The 23,037-nt window shown below is 41.4% G+C and overlaps 1 protein-coding gene across 22 annotated transcripts in view; it reads left to right on the top strand.

The window, feature by feature from the left end:
- The window catches only part of LOC147124680 (adhesion G protein-coupled receptor L3-like), a 783,432-nt gene that overhangs the window by 718,392 nt on the left and 42,003 nt on the right, over positions 1-23,037 (top strand). For 16 of the 22 annotated variants that reach the window (XM_085991353.1, XM_085991371.1, XM_085991380.1 and 13 more), the window contains 4 exons: positions 1,985-2,011; positions 3,567-3,735; positions 9,083-9,208; positions 15,109-15,205. In XM_085991353.1, the coding sequence (XP_085847479.1) occupies positions 1,985-2,011; positions 3,567-3,735; positions 9,083-9,208; positions 15,109-15,205 (419 nt within the window). The remainder of the gene's footprint in view (positions 1-1,984; positions 2,012-3,566; positions 3,736-9,082; positions 9,209-15,108; positions 15,206-23,037) is intronic. The other 6 variants (XM_085991399.1, XM_085991389.1, XM_085991454.1 and 3 more) reach the window with 1 other exon arrangement.

Raw genomic sequence — 23,037 nt, 5'->3', positions numbered from 1 at the left:
AACTTCCCCTATAATTTAAAACAAGATGAAAATATTGTTGAAGCTGCAGAAATTTGATTTATTTCAAGGGATCCATGAAGTATTTCCTGACCAGAAAATTGTCAGTCAAGTTTGACTGTTTTATGTGTGACTTGTTGAAGATGAGTTGTGAAGTGATGGAAATGCTTTATTCTGTCCCTTTGTAGCATGTTGTGTGCCTATCACTGACTCCGCTCCTGTCTTCCTGTCTTCCAGAGATTGCTGCCTGTGGTGCTCAGCGCACAATCAACTTGGGAACATTTTTTTTAAACAGTTCACAATCCATTAACCCTTTACTGCGAACTACCACTTCTGGCCAATGTCACAGTGGGCCTAGATGCACAGTGTGCTATATGTTTACACAGCTCTGAGTGCCAGTTTGACATTTTGCTGATGTGGGGAATGAGTCATTTGACTTAGAGAACATGGTTTCCTAAATCTGATTTTGTTCGGTTTAGTTTGATGAATTATGGGACTGAGCATGAAAAAAGATTAAAATTATACCAATTTTTATGAAGACAAAACGTAAGTCCATGATTTTTCCAGTTAAAAGAACATTACTGAACATTTCAACATTGCTGATGCTAGAGTAATAATAGAGATACTTGTAGTGTACTTGGGAACTGATAGCAGGCAGGTTGAAGTTCCACCTATGTATAGTCTCCCCTATAATTCCTTTGCTGGCCACAGTTTCTCGTGCCTTTTATTTTTGGGATGTGGGCTTCGCCAACAAGGTCAGCATTTATTGACCATCCCTAGTTTCCCTGAGAAGGTATTGGTCAGCTGCCTTCTTGAAGTGATTTGATACAACTGAGTGGCTTGAAGGCCACTTTAGAGGGAAGTTAAGAGTCGACCACGTTTGGTGTGGGATTGGAGTCAGTTATAGGCCAGACCGGGTAAGAATGGCAGGTTTCCTTCTCTAGAGGACATTAATGAACCAGTTGTTTTTTATGACAATCCGTGAGCTTTGTGATCACTCACTTCTACCAGCTTTTTTTTTACTGCAAGTGACTGTTTTGCTGTTCTATCAGTCACTGATGCACATAGCTTCTTCCTGGAGAACCTTCCATTGCTGCTGATGACATGCTGAAGAGGAAATTTGTCAATGCCCAGCTGTGTGTTGGAGCATTGTAGCCTATTGGAACAGTTTATTTGATCAATGCTCAGGTGATGTTGAATAAGGTCCAAGACGCAATTAGTTGAAATAAAATAAATTGCTCTATGAAGTTCAAGTGTACCATGCTGCAGTTGTTATCGTATCTTCACACTCTTCACTTGGAGAATAGTGTGAACTAGTGGAAGGTGATTAATAATCTAACAGACCGCAACATGAACGTTCTTTCTGTGGCCGTAATCATCGTTTATACCAGCCGATAGAGTGGTTAGTCCTATATGGCGGGAGGTTTTTATGGGCTCCCACAACCCATATGATGAGGGGGGGGCTTTCCACACCCACCAGATGCGAGTATCCCGCTGGATGCCAACCCAGAATTTAGAGCTCCACTCACTGGGACTGTCTGGAGCGGGGTTCGAACCCTGCACCTGCTGACCCAGACAGGACTGCCAACACTAAACCAAAGTCATTAACTGGCAGTAGTTAAACCATGAGAATACCAAGGCTGAAAGAGATCGAATGAGTTTGCTTGCTGGAATCAGATTATTAAATCCCATTGCTTGAAATACTTTGAAACACCTCAGTCTCATAATCCATTTTACAAGCCTGCCCACAGTACTTTGCCTGTGGGGGGAGCGGATGGGAAACTCAGTAATGTGCTGATGATTGTATTCCTCACTAATAATGAAAAGGAACTGCTTTCTGGTACTGTGTGCCAATTTGCTTTGGGTGGTGCAGAGCGGTTAGAAAGAGTTCTGTTCTGGTGGTTTAATCTCCATTTTTTTAATTTGCAGCTGAAACCATTATTTTCTAATGTTGGTGTTTTTGTCTTTGCATCCATGCATTCTTTAGCTATGAGGATAACAGACCCTTCATCAAGTAAGAATGATCTGAATGGCTTACAAACGTCATGTTGTGTGGCCTTTTGAGATGTACTGAAAGCTGGCCCCATCCGTAATATTTTTCTTCATTGTAGCTTCTGCCGTTTGCATAGAGACGGAAGAGCAAACTGTAGTGAACCAGTAAATTTATTTAAATATTCACATTTGCTGAGCTGCTTAGCAACCCAAGATTGATTCAGCAGAGTTGCTTTCCAACATATTCATAAAAGATCTATTGCTTTATTCAAGAAAATGAATGTTAAGGATGTACTGCAAACCTGTTTTAAAAATACAGTCATCAGGGAATCACATCCAAATACCTTCAGGGATCCTTTAGGATAATGTCTACATTTCAATGGGGGAAGAAGGGATTGACAATTTAGGGTTTCCCACCTCTTGATACCTTTTGATATCTCCAAATGTAGACCTAGTTATGGTGTCATTATAAAACCAATAAAGCCTTCTGAGCTATGTGTAATTACTGCAGCGCATGATGCTAAGCAACAAATTACTTAAAATCTTTGTTAAAGTGCTATGTCGTGTTTGGGTACAGCTCAGAAACATGCATTTTGCTGTGCTTAGTCAAATTGCATAGTTGAATCACAATGAAGAAGATGTATTTAAAGTAAGTGCCTGCTTTTTTGAACAGTAATTGAATGTGAAAAATTGAAGGATTACAAAATCAGTGACTGCGTTTGCAATTTTTTCAATCTACATTGAGACACTAGAAGCAATGACATTCTCGAAGCAAGAGGCTAGTTTCCTCAGAGTGAGCAGCTTGTGGAAGAAGCAGCAATGTTGCAGAGAATGCTGACTGGATTAATAATTTCAGTTTGTTCTTCTGGTGAAGAGTCTTCTCCTTTTGTCTGTTATCATCCCCATCCCACGGCAGGAATGATCCTTACTCTCTGTGTTGCTGTGACATTTTTGCTTTCACGGTTGACAATAGACTAACTTGCTTATTTATTTTCTCTTATGTTGTTTCTCTGGCCCTTTTGGTTTTGTCATGTTTTTATTGTCTTGTATTTCTGGGGTGGTTGGGGGGCGGGAGGGGTGAAGAGAAACTGTTGAATGTGTTTCCTGATGGCATTGTTGCAATTTACAAACCCTGCTCTAACTTCATGGAACCATGTTCGACTGATGATTTCATTACCTTGAAAGCTACTCTTAAAAGGCGATTCATCTACCACAAAAGATGTTGCTACATATTACTGCACTGCCTGAATTTATTGCTGCCATTTTGTTTTAGACCGGTAACCACCAAAATCGAAGACGTTTAAACTTCAGTTCTTTAAGTCTTATACAATTGTGTAAGGAAATAATCTGTTCTGGATCAGCAAATACAAATCTGAGTCGTGGTTAAATGATCTACATACAATTAAACATCCACATTAAGAAAAATATACCAGACTATGAAACATAATTTGAAAACTTTCTTTTTAATTGGTGGTCAAAAGAATAAGATAACCAAACTTGATGAGAGTAGCCATTTCTTAGAAAGGAAAAATGTGCAACCATGTTGAATGACTTGTTTTCTTTTCCATTCTTTGCAGATCATGGGTCATAGGGGCCATAGCTCTCCTTTGCCTCCTTGGACTAACTTGGGCTTTTGGACTTATGTTCATTAATGAAAGCACTGTTATCATGGCATATCTCTTCACCATTTTCAACTCGCTGCAGGGAATGTTTATATTCATTTTCCACTGTGTCCTCCAGAAGAAGGTTAGTTTTGTATGTCGAAGGAACATGTTTCTAACTCTTGTGTGTTGGGGCAGGGGATTGAGACATCTGGTGACTTTCCTTGATCTTTGTAGTGATGGTTCTACTGTGTTATCATAATACTCTAGAAGTCAATTGCTTTATTGCTCAGCAAGGAGACTAGAAAAGACTTGTCAGAGTTCATTAATTTTTCTACAGGCATTAACCTTTACCCTTCTTTATCTATCCTTAATTGACTTTTCAGATTTGAGTGTTTATTGTTTAAACTCTGACCTTCTGAAGTCAGGAAATAGTAATTTCAGAGTATTCAATTTTCTATTAATGGTTTAATATGTATGTGTCAGCACAAAGATTGTCTGCTCCAAGGTATTTTGTAATCTTAATGAGATCATTAAGATGAGAGGTTGCTGTCGTAGAGCATTGGTTTCTTTGCAGAGATAGTATGAGGAGGTGGAAATTATAAATTAGAAGTCAAACTGAGGTTAGAAGATTCCTTTCCACACCAACAGACCTGAGAAATGTAGTACATTTTATTATTTTGGATATTGGATCTATCTATCTTCGATATGATATACTAAAATCTTTCAGTTTGATATCAAATGCATCCAATACTTCAAAATCAATGGATAACATGTTAACAATAATTCTTGTTGGACTCACTTACTCCAGCGGTGGCGCTGTAATCGTCATCGATTATTGACCGGAACGTGGCCAATGGGGCCTCAAGATCTACTGAATTTAAAGTCGTTTAAACTGAAAATTTGTTCAAATAATTGCTGCAGCTGAAGAAACTGGCCAATCAATGGTTTCAATTGACTGCTGGCCATAGGTCTTGTGTACCAAGGGCAGATTAAATTGACTGAATTTGAACTAATTTAAACTGAATTTAAAGTAATTGCAGCATCAGTATGAGACAGAGACCTGAGTGAGACTTCAATGGGCTGCTGGTCAGGTCAGGTCATTAACAATGGGTGACCATGGGTGCCTGTACACTAGAGAATCTGGGCACAAAGTGATAAACACCTCTGAGTGGACGCAATTGGCAGAAACTTGCCATTCTGCCCTGGGAGTGTGGGCGGGGATTGCGTAGGGAGAATGGACCTTTGAACCAGAGTAAAAGATCGCGGAAACTCCAGCGTAATATGGTTATGGGCGTAACTCTCACACTTAAAATTCTGTGATCTTTTGCTCTCTTTCACTTCATTCTGCCTAGATTACACTGTTACCTGGGTGCAACTCATGCGGAAACTCTGAGCCACCCTTTCCTCAGCTGAACTGAGCGGCACCACAGGTGGTTCACAAGTAATATATTGCTTACAGCGCGCACTTTCTGGGCGTTGCACTTCCTATCATATTTTAGTATATCCTCTAACTCATTGTGCACGTACTACAGGAGATTTTCTAGTAACTTTTAAATCTGTACTGTTAATTGGCAGGTGTAATGATATCTTTATTAAAGATGAACGCATCCGCCCCTATATGACGCATGCTATTTGCATTTCTGCAAAACAATTTTTACCCAGTGGTCTATAACAACACCTGTAAAATGTTTTGCCCCTTGGAAAAAATTAGCCACTTTAAACCAATTTATGTTCAAATTCTGCTTGCTCGCCACTAAAAAATAAATTGCTCTTAAAATTCCCTTTAGGAGAAATGGATGTACAGACCATGCCCCAAAAAAACCAAGTGCTCATTTCTCCTATGCACAGTCCACTGCTGGCACTACTAGGCTGTATGCACATTACTGAATTCAAGTAATAATTATGCTTTTTTAAATTATGTTCCATTTTATATCTTTATTCATCTGCTGTGTATCAAAATGAACCATTTTATATTTTAATATTTAAAAACTCTTCACAGTTTCCTCGATGGTGAATCATTTAGAATATCATAAGTTTCACCTGTCATAATCTGATCAATAATTAGATAATTTCTCACGACAGTAGAAATGCAGCATTGTATTACTTGAAAGGTTAGCGAATGTAACTATCTTGTCTGCCTCAATTGATTTCATTTCAAGTCAAGTCAACAGAACATCCTTGGCTATGCAACCCAGTATTTACATAAACACTAAGGCATTCAAATGAAATATAACCAAATAGGGAAGAAATAGCAACAGTATATTTCAAAAAGGAGCTAGCTGTTACCTTTTTCATATACAAGCTTAAAGATAATTACACATTTGCCCCCATGGATGCAGCTTGAATCTTCTGCAAGTATTCTACAAATGTTAGCAGATTTCTCATTGTGATAGTCATGCTTCAATGAGGACCTACTCAACGTACTGTGGGTTTCAGTTCTTGGACTGCAGGAGGTATGAGATAATAATCAGAATCCAGCTCATTTCCCCATAATCTTCTAAACATAGAACTGCCCTGGGAATTGCTACAGTATATATTGTGTTTGCCTTGTTTTCTCTTCTCATCTCCTGAAGGCACTGACTCAAGTTGGAGTATGGTTTCATGGGTCATATCTTGACAAGTGGTCATTTTTCATTTGTAAATAGGAAGTATTAGGAGGCTCCAACCCCCACACCTGTCAACTCACCAGTTCATACACTCAAGAACAATGCTAACAACATTCGGGCTTGAATAACTATCTTATGTCCATTGAGCCCAGTTGCTCCAAAGTGGGCTGCATGGCTTAAGCAACAAGAACTGACCCCTGGGAGGCAACCAGTGGTTTAATTCAAGGTCAAATGTGTCAGAATATTAGGAGACAAACACTTGAGTGTGGAGTCATATTCATACTAATACACTCCATTTTCTGCCTCAGTATGCTCCCTGTGTAATACTCTTAACTTATCACTTCAAATTAGTCCCTAACGTAGTAGACTTTTAAGTGACCGTGCTTTACCCTAATTTATATATAGCTGAAAATACTTTTGTTTAGACACAATCCAAGTTTAGAAGGACCAAATCTGTAATGCAGTTGTACTGCTGGATGTTTTACACAGTTCAGGTGAACATAGTACGGCGATTTCCTACATTCATTAACCTGCTTTGCTAAGTCCTAATGACCAGTAGAAGGTAGAATTAGCATCTGCCTGTAGCCAGCCTGAGCTTGGCTTCAGATTTGGATTCAGGAAGTTTCAGCACTGAAGCAGTACTTTCTTTAGTTTACACAAGATTGGGGACAACCTTTATCCTTACTACGAAGTTAATTATTTTCCATTTGTACTAATGCATTTGAGTGGTAGGCTAAAAAACACGAATGTGCGAAGTGTGAGGCAAAGATTAAGAGGTATAAGTAGTATCTCGCTTCCAGTGAATTGGTAACTATATAGATAGGATAACTTTTTTGGGACAAACTAATGAAAGAGAAGGAAAACAGTTCTTATCAGGTTAAACTTCTCATCTGACAAAGTTTCAGATGAGACCAGGGGAAAAGTTTGTAATAATGAGAAAGTTTGTAATAATGAGAGGGTTTGCATTGATAAATGTTGTTGTAATACTTAGTGAAAACAGTTTAATTCAATTTCTCAGTCCTTTCCCCATATTATTTTGCAAATAATTATCTTAATTTTTAAATGATATAGCTACTTATAAAGCATTCCATATTCCTGTAATGCTCAGTGTGAAAACACATCTGAATTTTCAGAGCACCAGTGCCTACATCAAGTCTTCGCTAGCTCAAGGCAATGAAGCATTGATGGTGAAAATACTAACTCGAGTACTGTCCTAATAATCTGTAATCGTTGATCTGAGTTAACCGATCTCTGCTGGGGTACTGATAGAGGTAGTACAATTGGTTTCAGTGCTCCTGGGCTAGGGAGAGGAAAGAATTTGCTGTGGGTTCCGCTTCTGGTTACTATCCACAAACCCCTGTTAGAAAGTGTGTGTGTGTGACCATCTGGTGAGGAAAGGATTGAGGTCCTCTTTGATAGAGTCACCTGCTTAATACCCTCCCTATCCTTGTACTGTACATGAATGGCCACTTGAGCGAGCTACAAAGGGCAATCCTGCACCCAGAACTCTACCCCAACATGAGGAGAAACCTCGTGAGCATGGGAATGGAAAAAGAAACTTGTTTACACTAAATCGGAAGTACTCTCTTATAGTGATCTCATCATTTAAATCATGAAAACTAGAACATAACTTTCTCAGTGCTAGTTGATTGGAACTCTGTATTGAACATACCAATGAAGCTCACTTCAGATGCTGATTACAGTATGCATGTTCCAGGCAGTGTTTAAAATCTGGCAATCACTGGGCTTTCTGTTGTTTTGATGTCGGCTATAAAATAACTAAACTGGGAGAAAATGTTGAGACTATATTTCAATTGTAGGATCAGGTGCTGTCACTATCACACTTGTCCTCTGAGATTCAATTGTAACCTTTAACCAACACCCAGCTGTTGTTTGTTTGTATAAGAAGTACAGTACTTAGTAATTCAAAAGAAAATCCTGCATTTTGGTTGGATTCATTTACTATAGGAAGAAAAGTTGTGATGGGTTTGACGTACACCTAACCTTATTCTTTATTATAATACAGCCAAATTATAACATTGCTGACCAGGTGCTGTAGTAATGGATCATTTCAGCAGTGGTTTACAATGTGGATAGTGGCCTGGAATTACGAGTAACCATTTGAAAATCACATCTTCGTAATCCTGCATCAGTGATGCCGCAATCGTGTGTGAGCATCATTGTATTTTCAGGACGGGGCGCACACTGGCCATTGACTGCTAATGCTGGCACAAGAACTGACATGAACACAAAATTGAAATGAAACAATAGAATTATAAGTTAACGGGAGTGAACCCGAGCCTGTAATCTTGGAATTCAGATAATAATGAACTGGGATAGTCAATTTCAGGAAATCCTTCAGTTAGACTGCTGTCTCATAACAACCAAGGGTTAGGTTGAATATATAGTACATAAGGCAATAGGGGTGTGCGTTTTTAATGACGCTAGAGGAAGTCCATCATAAATTCAGTGTACAATACCTGCAGGTCCTATGTCACACAGCATCTTCAAACCAATGTAGCTCCACAATGATGAGGAAAGAATTATAAAGAAAGTTCAGTACTATGTACGTATTAAGTAATGTCTTAAACTCAGGGTTTCGATAATCAATAGAAATTCCTTATGATGATTTATGTTATAATTGGGATCCCCGTTGCTTAATATGTTTATATTTTTTCCGACTCTTGACCCAACAGCGACTGTTCCTTTCAGAAAGCTTTTTTTTGGTAAAGGACAATGAAACGCTGTTTAAATTCAAGACAAGTAGGAATGAATAATAATATGAAGGAAACCGTTGATGGGCTAAGTAGCCCTGCAAGACTTGGTGAGCTGTTTGAGAGATGAGAGACTGCCTTTTATGTAAGTTGCTCTTTTATTGCCTAGGTGAGGAAAGAATATGGCAAATGCTTCCGTACCCACTGCTGCAGTAGAAGGAGCACAGACAGCTCCCTTGGTTCAGCGAAGACATCTGGTGCTCGAACTCCTGGCCGCTATTCTACAGGCTCTCAAGTAAGCGATTTACTTGTAAAACAGAAGTTTTCTTCATTTGGACTTTCTTGAATTGTAGTAACTGATGAAAAATATCCAGCTAAGATCTTCTGTTATTGCCCAAAGCTGTTCTCCCCTCGTATTTTCTGGAAAGTATATCCTGTTTATCCTCTGTTAGAAAGAAAAGTTATAATTGGGCTCCTCTATTGTTGGAGGTGCATTATTCATCAGTTCGAATGACTGTACGTATTACTCTCTCGTTACCTTCACCTGTGCCACATCTTCATGTTTTCCAGAGAAAATGAGTTGGAGATGGGGGGAGTAAAGGGGGAAAGTGTGCATATATTCTACAAATGGGCAGCAGAGGAACTGGATGGTTACAGAGAGGGCGTAGATCATTAGCATTTTTGGCCTGTTGATGCATTGTCAAGATCGACTCAAAACTGCATGTGCCCCTGTAATTGACCCCTGACTATCTTAATATTCTGTTTATTTATATTGACCAATGAAGTGTTCAGCTGTACCATACTTTTATTTCTCCAGCCCACCCAGCATGTGTAATTCCCGAGTCAAAGAGCCAAGGGGGTGATCTGTTAGGCAATAATGATGTACAGATGAGTGCTGGAAGTTCCTCCAGTAGGCAAGAAATGATCGGCCACAAACATTTCTCAGGATTCAATCCAGATTGTTTTTGCTCACTTTCTAGTGGATGGCTTGGGAGCAGGTCATCCTGTTACCTCTTAGGCTAAGGATTCATGTGTGACTTGTGTATTGGGGTGAGGGTTGGAGAAATGAAAGTAGAAATATGACTGCTTAACATCTAATTGGTTTACATAATGTTAAGAAATGAATGCCAGGCACACATGCAGTTCTGAATTAATGTTGCCAACTTGTGCACAAACAGGACCCCTAATAAAAGACTCTCTCTCCCTCCATACTTGAAGAATTCCTCTGCTGTTTATCTGTGATTTTGTATAAGACAGTTTATCTCTTTAAATTGTTGAGAACTGGCTATACACAGTCACTGTGGATAATAAAACATGTATATGGTACCATGGGGCTTGGTGAACAATGGATCTTTTGATGTGTGGATTTAGTTTCAAGCACTGTAGTAATGCTGATAACGGCAAAAGATGGCTCTAATGATAATTAATTTTCTCTATGTAGTTCTAATTGGCATTTAGTTATTCTTTAATGGCATTCTTTTGCTGAATATCATAGTCACCTTCATATTGCAAGCTAAACAGAAGTATTGAATCTTTAATGTTGTGGATTGAAACTTTAATGTCATCCGACTACAAGATAGATGGAACAGCCTTTCTCTGCTGGGCTGTATGATCTCCGCAACGTTGGTTTGCTCTGATTATGCAACAAAACAGCCCTAATAACCAACTGCCTGTGATCAATCTGATAATGCTCTCCATGGGCCTGCCACAATTAGACTAATGTGTGCTGTCCTTTGGTAACTGCTCTGCATTGACGGTCGTAGTTAAAGCCCAATTAAGCTGGCAGGGCAAACTTAAGCTTCCAAAATCCAGCACTCTCAATCCTAATGTTAGCTGCCTCACAGCACAATCTGCAGCTTAAAAATTAATTTAAAATCAAGTTAGCGTGCAGAATTTAAATGAAGAAAAGTCATTTCAAAAAATCAATACTTGCAAATCGTCCTGGCAGCTCAATATTGCTTCAGCTTCACTGCAAGGTGCAAAACAAGTTAAATAGTGTGGTGGCAAAGATTTAAACTACTGTAGTAAGATGGGGGAAGGGATCTACAAGAAACGTAACCAGCCTAATTATAAACAAAACAGGAAAAGAGAGCATAGGAAAGAATAAAGAAAGGGAGGACATTGATGGCAAGGGAATAAATAGTGTTATAGAACAGGAATCTAAAAAGATGGTTAAATGTAAAGTGAGAGGAAATCCTATTAAAAAGAGTTAACTCTGTACAGCAATGCACACAGTGTCTAATAAAACAGGGGAGCTGGAGGCAATCATGCGTTCCAAGGAACCAGACATAGGAGGGATTACTGAGACATGGCTACAGAAAATTCAGGACTGGAAATTAAACATTGCAGGGTATAACATATTTAGAAAATATATAGAGGTAAAAAGGGGAGGTGGAGTAGCTGTACTTATTAGGGATAACATAATAACAGTAGAAAAAAGTGACGCAGCTATCAACAAGACAAAAATAGAATCCATATGGATAGAGATAAAAGATAATAAACGATCAATCACACTAATAGGTGTAGTCTGCAGACCATCTAATAGTGGAAGGGAGGTGGAGGAAGAAATATGCAGACGAATTAGTAAAAAAACATACAATAATAATCATGGGGGATTTCAACTACCCTGATATTAATTAGACAGAAGAGGTATGTAAAGGGGATAAGGGAATGGAGTTCCTACAATGTGTACAGGACTCCTTTCAAACCCAATATGTAAAAAGCCCAACAAGGGAGGATTCATTATTAGTTATGTAATGGGGAGTGAAACAGAGCAGATAAGAGAAGTAAAAGTAGGGGAACATCTAGGCAATATTGACTATAATACGCTTTAAGATGATAAGTGAGAAGGACGTAAGTATGACGAAAACCAAGGTAATAGATTGGAGAAAAGCTGATTTTGAGGGGCTGAGAATAGAACTTGGGAAAATAAAATATTGGCAAAGAACGATTTAGAACAGCAATGGGAAACATTTAAAACGGTGTTCAACAGAGTGCAGGAAAAATATATTCCGCTAAAAGGAAAGAACAAACTAAACACTAATGAGATTCCATGGATGAATAAAACCATAAGGGAACAATTGAGGGTAAGGAAAGAGGTATACATTAAGTACATAACAGCAGGGGAGTGCATGATAAGAGAGAATACGAAGAGATTAGGAGCAAAAACAATTAGGAAGGCAAAGAGTAACTATGAAATTAAATTATCAAGGAACATAAAACAAAATAGTAAAATATTTTATAGGCACATCAATAAAAAAAAAGGAAGGTTGGGATGGGAATAGGGCCATTAAGGGATAGACAGGATAATACCACAGGTAACGATAGAGAGGGCAGAAATATTAAATAATTATTTTGCTTCAGTATTTACCAGGGAGATAGAACAGGTGGACATGACATTGGATGATGAGATTAGTAATGAGATAAGTGCATTTAAAATAAAAAGAGGGGGATATATTAAATAAACTAATCAACCTTAAAGAGGATAAAACCCCTGGTCCGGATGGATTGCATCCGTGCATTTTAAAAGAATCTAGGGAAGAGATAGCAGAGGCATTACTACACATATTTAATAATTCATTAGAAAAAGGTGTGGTGCCAGAGGATTGATGGATAGCTAACATAATACCTATATTTAAGAAGGGGGATAGAACATGTCCAGGGAATTATAGACCAGTCAGCTTAACATCGGTGGTAGGAAAAATAATGGAATCCCTACTAAAGGAGAAAATAGAACATCTAGAAACCAAAAATAGAAATGAATAGTCAGCATGGATTTCAAAAGGGAAAGTCTTGCTTGACCAACCTCATTGAATTTTTGAAGAAGTAACAGAGTAGAAAATGGTAATGCAGTAGATGTAATCTATCTAGATTTTCAGAAGGCCTCCGATAAAGTACCCCATAATAGACTGATGAACAAGGTCAGGGGACAAGTAGCAGAATGGATAGCTAGCTGGCTTCAAGACAGAAAGCAGAGAGTAGGGGTAAAAGGTTGCTATTCACAGTGGCAGAAGGTGGGTAGTGGTGTACCACAAGGATCAGTGCTGGGACCACTGTTGTTCACAATTTACATTAACAATTTAGAATTTGGAATCAAAAACACAATTTCTAAATTGGGGGGAATAGTAAATACTGAGGAGGACCGCAACAAATTACAGGAGGGCATTAATAAACTTGCAGAATGGGCATATCATTGACAAATGAAGTTCAACACAGATAACTGTGAGGTATTACATTTTGGTAGGAAGAATAGGGAGGTCACTTATTACTTGGAGGGTGCGAGTCTAGGTGGGGTAGAGGAACAAAGGGATCTCGGAGTACAAATACACAAATCACTAAAAGTTGTGACACAGGTTAGCAAGGCCATAAAAAAAGCAAACCAAGTACTAGGGTTTATTTCTAGAGGTCTAGAATTGAAAAGTAGGGAAGTTATGCTAAACCTGTATCGAACCTTGGTTAGGCCACACTTCGAGTACTGCGTACAGTTCTGGTCACCATATTATAAAAAGGATATAGAGGCACTGTAGATGGTGCAGATAAGATTTACAAGGATGATACCAGAAATGCGAGGGTATACATATCAGGAAGGATGAACAGGCTAGGTCTCTTTTCTCTTGAAAAAAAGAAGGCTGAGGAGTGACCTAATAGAGTTCTTTAAAATTATTAAAACTTTTGATAGAGTGGATACAGAGAGAATGTTTCCACTTGTGGGGAAGAGCATAACTAGAGGCCATCGATATAAGATAGTCACCAAGAAATCCAATAGGGAATTCAGAAGAAACTTCTTTACCCAAAGAGTGGTGAGAATGTGGAACTCGCTACCAAAGGGAGTGGTTGAAGCGAAAAGTATAGATGCATTTAAGGGGAGGCTCAACAAGCATATGAGGGAGAAGGGAATAGAGGGTTATGCTGATCGATTTAGATGAGAAAGACGGGAGGAGGCTCGAGTGGAGCATAAACACCGGCATGGACTGGTTGGGCCAAATGACCTGTTTCTGTGCTGTATATCCTATGTAATACATTTGTATACATGCACAGACCACTGCTTATTTCTCCTAACTGTTACTGTTTTATAAGACATTAATTTTATCTATCAGGCAATATGTGAGGGAGAAAAGCACAAAAGAAAAAGTTCATAGGACAATGGTAACACCATCATTTTTCCTCCTCCACCTGTGTTTTGACCTTGTGTAATCAAAACAAAGCAAAATTGTTCTGCCACATCTCCACCTGCATAAAGGGAAGAGTTGGGAGCAGTTTGAGATGCATCCTGGGGAGTAAATATGTGATATGTCAGATTCTTATGTTCTGGTTAAAAACTGAACATAACTTTCTTCCTATGCTGAAAACTGCTACCTCCAGAGAGAAGCATAAATGTTTAGCAACAAACTGTTGCAAAGTACTAAGTTGACCATTTATCTTTACAGTGGGTGCCTGATCTCGGCCTGACTGTTGGGGTCCTGTTTGGTTCAGATGTGGTTTTCCCTGCACGGCTCCTGCTCCTGATTGGTGTATAGTGACCTGTGCTGGAATGTGCACTTGTGGACATTGGTTGAGGATAGGATCAGGCTCAGCTGTAATAGCCTACAGACACTCACTATTGAGAGTCACAGCTGAAAGAAGGCCCCTTGGGTGAGGTAGTGGCAGTTGACCATCATCCGTTGGAATCAAACCCGAACATGAATCAGCAACTTCAGGAAAGGAGGAGGGGGAAAATTGTGGGTGGGGATAGGAGGAAAAAGCATTGCTGGAAAGAAAACTTGGAAATTTCTCCCTGAAAATTAAAGGACATCACAGTGCTTTACAAACTCTGACATTTTTTTGTATCTGCTTGGGCAGCTGCCTGGCTGATGAAAGGATTAACGATAATATCTCTTCAGTTTTTTAATTAGCTCATTGTGCTTGTGCTGTCTGAAAGGATGTTCACACTCCTATTTAGAAGTGATTTCATGTTATTGCTTGTAGGAGAATTTTTGGAAATGCATCAATTTTATTTGTGTTTAAAAACTTCAGGGAAAAGGGAGCACCCTAATGTGAGATGGCATGGTGTCTATGAGCTCTTGTGTTTGAGAGATATGTGTAGATTTGTTGTCCGGAGGTTTCTGGAGGACTCTCTGGAGCTGCTTTGTTTCGTGCAATATCTGTGCTGGACTGGAATCAGTAACTCATTTGCCTTTGTTCTGTGGTTTCTTCCAGAGCCGAATTCGAAGGATGTGGAATGACACAGTTCGAAAACAGTCCGAGTCTTCCTTTATCACGGGAGATATCAACAGTTCAGCGTCACTGAACAGAGGTTAGTCAAAACAAGGAAGCCTTTCAGTTGTTTTGGCATCAGTCGGTAATAACTTTGCTGGTGTCCAAATGATTAGTAGCCATTTAGGGACTTCAGCACATCCTTGTAATGGGCAAGGATACAATCTGAACAGTTTTCTTTGTTAGTCTCGCACAGTTAATGAAATCATTGAACCATGATTGTTGTGATACAATTTGACAGAATATCATTGCTTGCTTACAATATTAAAAAATGTTTATTTCAAGAACTGTAATGAAATTCAGTGATTAAAGGATTAGTTCAGAAATAAAAAATGAAATATCTAATTAGTTCATCAACCAGAGGTTATACTAATCTCCAATAAGCAGACATATGCATCTTGTTCTAAATTTATTCAGGGCTTAAGTTTCCACTGGCTTGCCTCCATCTCTGCCTTTTTTTCCATAATGTGTTTACCTTCTGCAGAGCATCCAATGTTGCCCAATTAGTTGTCTATGTGAATTAGTAAAAATAAGTATTATAACCAATCAACCACATTAGATATATTTAAAACTAGTCTGTATATCCAACATTAAGTAACATTTTTAAAAATAAAGAGCTGCTTCTTCCTTATTTGTCGAATATAATACAATCTCTAACAATAAATTAATAGGCTATCAGCTGAGCCAAAAACCAGTGGGACGCTGTCCATTGAAGAGCTTGGTGCGATAGTGAATGTTTTTTGAAAATCCTTTAGTATATAAAACCTTGTTATCTTGCTATATACATTATTTCTTTCTCTCCTTCCATCAACAGTAAATCACTTGTTTTGGCACAAAATTGAAAAGTTCATACTCACTGATTACTTTCCACACATTTCAGCATAAACTAGGCTCAGCATGCATTTTGGTCCTTTTTTTGGTCAAAGTTTTGCTGAGTTTTTGACTTTGCAACTCATCATCAACCAGTCTCAAATTTTGCTGTTTTTACATTTTGATTGATTGATGAAAGCCTCATCAATTAATATTCCCTTAATCTCTATATGTCCACATGAATCACATGCCTTGTTTCAAGATATGCCCATCTTGCCATAGATCTTTCCAACTGACCCAAGCACAGTATTTGTGTTTGTGGTGGCTCCTCTCATCACTCAGCTTTCAGAGGTGCGCACAGTCTGTTCCAAATCAATCACAGGCTTCATCAAGACATTTAGTTCACTGGAAGAAGATCCTTTGAGATAGGGTCACTTGCACCCATAGCTCCATGTTGAAAATAAACCACCGGTTCAACAAAAAATGTCCAACTGAAGGACAGACTGTCATTGAAGAGTTGTTTGGAGCTGCTCCTAGAAATGGTCCTCCGTAATGGCACTGACTGAGTTGCATTTTGTGTCATCTGAGAAGATTAAGGAGGTGTTGAGGTCTGCCAAGGCTCACACAACATCTTCCAGCATAACTTGTAAAGTTTTGTAGTCAGCTGACTCTGTAGTCACTTCAGTAAACCTGGCACTGGAAAGAGAAGACACAAGTGAATATTGCATCAATGCTGATCTAGTCTTTTGTTTCAGGAACATCAGCTGATGTTCTGAGGTGAACCATGACAGCTGTGCTGGTTATGAGCAATGCCACATCAGTCAGTGCAGTACAGCTTTGGAGAGTATACCAACCCCAAAGTAGACCCAGATGTGCTCTTTGTAGCAACAAGCAGGAAATTCAATTGACTCCAGTTCCCACTGAGGCCATTCTCAAAAACTAAAGCTTCTTGAGATGAATTTGATCACATCACCATATATTTGTGAGGCCCTGCTCAGCAGAAATACAGATCAGACTTTGACCATGACATAGTTTAGTAACAAATCTTCCAATGATGCATATGTGGACTAAAGCTCTCTTTTCTCTCCCCCTTCCACTCTCCCATGCTGCAATCATCAACAGAAGGTGCTAATTTGGTTGAAGCAAGTGAATTTTGAATCTGATAATAGAGAGGAGCAAGAAACAAATGAAGATTTAGGCCCCGGTTTTCTGCCAGCCGTTGGGTGGGTTTTCAGACGGGCGGGGGCCGAAATTCGCAGAAATAGGGGGTCGCGACCCCCCCCCCCCCCGCCTGATTCCCCGCCCCGCCCGACTTTTGGACCGCTGTTTCTCCGCGACCCGAATCAGTCCCGCCCGCCGCTGGCGGGACTGGCCGTCGGGACCCTAATCACCAATTATTGGCATGTTTAATGCCATTTTAAGGGGCCCTTGCTATTTTCAAGGGTTCCCCATGCTAAAACACGCCTGCGGGGAACCCCGCTGATGAAACCTGGCATGAAGCTTGCCGGCTTGCTTGCTGTCAGCTGCAGGTCATTCGGGAAAGCTGCGATTTAATCAGAGAGCATTTGTTTGGTGAAGGACCTTGTTGCTGCAGGCTTGGGGCTACTTCTTCAAGCCCTTAGGCACAGCTGTGGAAGGTTGGAGCCTCACACACTTCTCCAATGTGATCTCCTGGGAAGCCCCTCTCGCCACCCTCACTCAGCGCTTCCTCAGCGAAGGCATCTACGAGAAGCATGGGACGCCTTTTTTTCCTTCCCTTCTTGCCATTAGAGGATCTCCAGCAGCAGAGGTGGCAACAGCATGAGGAGCACCAGGCTGCTGCTCACTCACCTGAAGCTGCACAGGCCAGAAGGGGCCAGCACTTGGAAGTGGCTTGAGAGCACCTTGCTGCGCTTTAGGGGGCCATGGGGACCCGTTTCTGCACTGGCAGTCCTACTCAGAAGGACTTCCATGAAGGTCTGGTTTCTCTGTTCAATAGATGGCCAACGCTCCTCAAGAGATGTCATTCTCTTATGAGCACTCACCATGTTTTCCGTACCCTGGCGAGTTATCTCCTCCATGGAGGTTGCCAACCTTTCCGTGGTGATGCATTCATGCGCCAATGACTCCACAAAGGCTTTGCTCATGGTCGCTATGAACTCCTCCATTCGCTCCACACTCGCAGCGACCCTGGAGACAAAACCTGCCAGAGACTCCTGCATCTGTGCATGGAGATCCATCACCTCTTTTGCAGATGGACCCAGAGGTAGAGAGTCGACATGCAACGCAGCTGAGCTGAGCTGGCAGAGTCTTGCGCCCTCCGACGAGGACTCTCCACTGCTGTCCCTATCTCCAGAATCTGCTGAGGCTCACTTGTGAGCTGTGAAACACCAGGTGACAACACTACTCTATGTCCCGAAGGTCCCCCCGAGGTGTGAGTGTCTGCGCTAGTGCTGAGTGTGCTTACTTCTGCTGAAGCTGTGCCCTTAGAGGTTGGAGCTACCTCTGAGGAGTCCAGCTGCACAGCCTCTTCCTCCTTCACAGTGGGGACGGGGGCTCTGGATGGTCCTGTGGGGGAGTAGAGGAAGGAGTTAGAGATGTGATGCCAAGGTTACATGCCCATTCGAGTTGACATCTGTTGACACCTGCATCCATGCAGCCTTGGTCTCAGTGGGAGGCCTCTTCCTGCCTGACCTAGGGAAGAGGACCTCCCTGTGGGCCCTAACCCCATCCAATAATGCCTGCAGTGAAGCTTCATCGAATTTGGAGGCAGCTTGGGGTCTGGCACTGGCCACAGCTGCTGCAGGCTCCTCTGCCATCCTGTATGGTTCGTTTGGAAGCCAACAGAGGAAGCAATGCTTGCTGTGGACCTTGAAAGCACCACGAATGATGACATCATACTGTGGGGCTTTCTGACTGGAAATGGACAGTTAGCAAGGCTGTCCACACACTGGAAATTAATTGGCCACTTGAGGGAAAATTGCGTGCAGCTGGCTGACATTTTTTTGTGGGTCAGAACCCCACATTCGGGGAATCCGACCATTTCCCACACAATCGGGCCCTTAGACTTTCACCTCTTGCATTCTGAAGTCCAGTCATTAATAATGACCAACTGTAATACCCGAGTTGCTTCTAAATCATAGAAAGAAACACAGGAATTGGGGTTTTACATCCATGAGAACCTTCATTTAAACTATGGCCTAAAAATTTGGTTGCTTTGCGCCTCCCGTTAACGCCCCAATAGGGCGCTAATGGGGTGCAAGGCACCTAGCACCCGGGCGCAGCCCCGCCAACGCTTCCCGCGAAATTCAGCAGGAGATTAGCGGCAGAGGTAACCGTTAGCGCCCCGCAACGCTGCGCTGCCGGTGATGACATCAGCATGCGCAGCGCCCCGGCTGCAATCTTTGGTAGCACCCTCTGACTTACCGCCGGATGCTATGTCTGATGGGGTCAGGGGGGCCTACCTGAGGCCGGGGCGGTGCTAATTAAAGGGAAGGTGCTGGGTGGCCATTTTTGTTGCTGGCCGCCTGCCAGCATCTGCCCCCAATCTGCCCCCATTGCCGCACCCGGCCTCCTCTGAAGCCCCCCCCCCTCTCCCCCCCGTGGAGTGCTGGCTGCACTTCTCTTGAGTGCCGGGCTCTTTTACTGGCACTGTGATCCCTGGTGGCCCAGCTGGGCCCTGGGGTCACGCTGCGCAAGGCCCCTCCCATTTGAGAAGGGGAGGAAGGCCTGCAGTGCTGCGATATTCGCTCACAGCACCCCAAGAGGGAGGCGAGACGCTTCCAGTAGCACCCTGCTTCCTCCTTGGGGTGCTACCGACGAATTTTGGCCATGGGGGTGTTAATTTGAGTCGTGCCCCAAAGGGGGTGCTAACTTCGCCGGGGCGCTAAGCGCCCCAAAGGGGGCACGACTCAATTTTTCCCCTATGACTCTTCTGAATCCAATGTATTTAACAATTTTCAGGTTTTTCTCCTCAAAACCATAATCAGCACCCACCAAATCTATTTTGGAAAAACCTAGGTCAGTTTGGTCCTGTCCTAGACAGGCCTGTCAAATTTTATTTGGTCTCCCAGCTATGGAAGAAGCCTTTGTGATTCCACCTGTGGTTAATCCAGTAATAATATTCCATGAACAGATGTATTATACTTGCTTAAGACCCCTCTCATTCTTTCCCCTCCACCACTGACACAGTCTCCAAAAATGTACATATTTGGATGTATGTTTAGGACCCAATCTAAATAGGAATTGCAATTAACTAAGTTAACTCGGTTGAGTTATACAGATAATTGCAGCTTAAGCCATGACACCATCAGGAGCACAAGCCTACTTGGTAGAGAAATTGTCTTTGGAAAGAAGATGAGGGAAGGAGCAATGCTGAAGAGTTTTGAGAAACTCTGGCAGAGCCTCAATCAGTCCCCTACACAGTTCCAAGGTAGCGAGATACACAACTATGGGGAAGGCTGCTTCTAATAGTTGCCATGGGTTTCCTCGATGTTCTGGTGCATTTTTCTTGCAACAGGCAGAAAGCGATCCTGTTGAGGATCATTTGACCCAATAGATGCCTAAATTGTTGCCCATGGGTGAGATGACCTTAGTTGAGAAAAACGTTAGGATTTGCTCTCCCTATTTTTTTTAATCTGCAAAAGGACGAAGTTTTCAACCCATGCTGTATTTCAAGGTATTCATCTTCATTCTGAAAGACACATTCCAGCTGGTTATGTTTATGCAGATAATTTAAATAATGCATCCAGGTAACTGATGGATAAAAACTTCAAACATGTGCACATTCACAACGGGATAGTAGAATCCAACAAAAAGTGGTCAAGTCTCTCAAGTCTTTTTAAGTGACCTTATGTTACTGGTTTTCAAAACTGTTACGCTGCTCACTTAAACCATGGCGCACAATTTTGGCAAGCTTCATGTTCTGGTGCAGGATCCAGATGGTACTTTTTGGCATTCAGATAAGGCAATCCCAAGACCGCATGTGAACTTTAAACCCAACAATCTTTGAGTTTCATTTCTCTCAGTATTATGTTCTCAGAGTTTACCAATCAATACATGTCTACTCATTGAGGAAAGAAGTGTCATTTTGTTGATGATTACAAAGCTTTAGTTTTTTCATGGATAGAACCAAGGGGCTAGAAATTCGGTACCTTAGCGCCCGGGCAGGGCGCTAAGGGCTTGTTGCCTGGCCGCAGCAATTCCAAAACCGCCCACGAAATTCAGTCGGCATTTAGTGCTGGCGCTAACACGTAGCGCCTGGCCCTCTAGCGCCGCTCAGACCGTGACATCAATGAGTATGCAACGCCCCGTTAGCGGCCCGGATGCGAAATTCAGTTGCTTCCCCTGACTTACTGCCTGCCACTGAGAACGACAGAAATAACAGGCTTTGATACCTGGGATTGTCGTTCCCAGGGTGCTATTTAAAGGGATCACTTACTGGGAGGTCAAATTCATTGCTGGCTTATCAGATAGCGTTTTGGCTGCGTTCACATTTTCTCAATTTTTGCTTTGTTGTTGCCCTAACAGCTTCTTCACTTGTATTGCTCTGAACATTTCTACGTCCTCTGATCAGCCATTACTTCTCAGGTGAAGGATTGCAGCTCCATGCAAGCCCAGTTCAAAAGCAGCAATGATCAGAGTGAGGCTGTGCAGCATGATTAAACCTCCCCTTTAAGAACTGGAAGGCGTCAGTCTGTCTGACGACATTCTAATTGACAGCGCCGGAACTTGAGTAGCGCTCTGAAGGTAGCGCCCAGCTCTGCAACGTTAGTGCCCGAAGAAAAGTGTGTAGCGCTTGATTTAGTGCTCCACTTCACTCTTGGGGCGCTAAAACTCAATTTTGCAGTCGCCGGCACTAAATTTAGCGCCTAGGTGATGTTAGCCCCAAAATGGTTGATACCAAATTTTTCCTCCAAGGACTTTTCACTGATCTAGGTAGATAGCTTTTTTTGTTTGACAAATTTGTTGTAAATCTATCACTAAATGGTATCTAGCTAACTCGAATGGATTGAACTATGCTGTATTTAAGCTAGTTGCGATCTACCAAGGAAACTTGAAAAGCTTATTCTCTCATGGCGTCTAGATCACATGCCAATATTGAAAGGTTTTCTGTTGTTAACCACATAGCAACTTGATGGAGTAACTTATGTACTTTAAAGAGTATTTTTACCTAAATCTTGCAGCTTAAGCTAACAAGCACTTGATACTGAGTATTGATTCACACAAGATTTCCCCCACTGTGTTCTTTACTACTTTGGAATCGTGCATTTCTGTGAATCATGTTAGGTTACCTACCCTTGATATGATCTTCCTCATTCTTGGAATATAATTCGACTTCTACAAACAAATCTTCCAACCTGCTTCTCATTTCTCTTTGTGACCCAGCTGCTCTTGTATTTTGCTACTTAAGACATGTAGGGGGGAATTTTAACCCTCAAAAACGGGTGGGTAGGGATCTGGTGGGAGGTTAAAGTGTTTAAAAAAAAACTGAATCCCGACCCCAACCCGCCTCCAAACCACCCACTTCCAGTTTTTAATGTTAAATTCGGCAGGGCCTGCAGGAATCCCATTCTCCCGGGTTTCCCGACCACTTTTTTGCCTCCTCACCCCCAACCCACCTCCCGATTAAAATTCCGTCCGGAATTCTTTCTTTTGTCAACTCTGCTTACTGCAACTGCCTCCTTTCAAAGTAACTGAGATATCACAATGTCCTGTATACAATTGTTGGGACTAGAGGAATGATGTAAAACAATACAACCCAAATTCTTCTGGGGGCAGTGTCCTGATTCCCTACTCATTTGTACACTGGGGTAATTATTTGTAATGGAGGCTGAACTAATTTCCCTTAATCGGGAATGTTGTGTCCGTGTGTTAATAGAGACACTGAAGGCAGGAGTTGGTTTCACAGGTGTTTACTGAACAAAGTCTGGAGGTGAACTAACTGATACAACACAATATACAGGCTTATATAGCCCGAGTGGCCATTACCGGCATTACAGTACACAGGGGGCTCTTAAAGGCACATACACTACAATTCCTCCCCTTTTAGCCAACCAGTACATAATATTTTAAGTAATTAAT

This window comes from Somniosus microcephalus, chromosome 1, assembly GCF_052327205.1.
Source record: "Somniosus microcephalus isolate GS21.2 chromosome 1, FLI_Smic_1.0, whole genome shotgun sequence".
Taxonomy (NCBI): Eukaryota; Metazoa; Chordata; class Chondrichthyes; order Squaliformes; family Somniosidae; genus Somniosus; species Somniosus microcephalus.
Note: the sequence above shows the minus strand (reverse complement) of the source record. Positions and strands in the feature narration are given on the sequence as shown.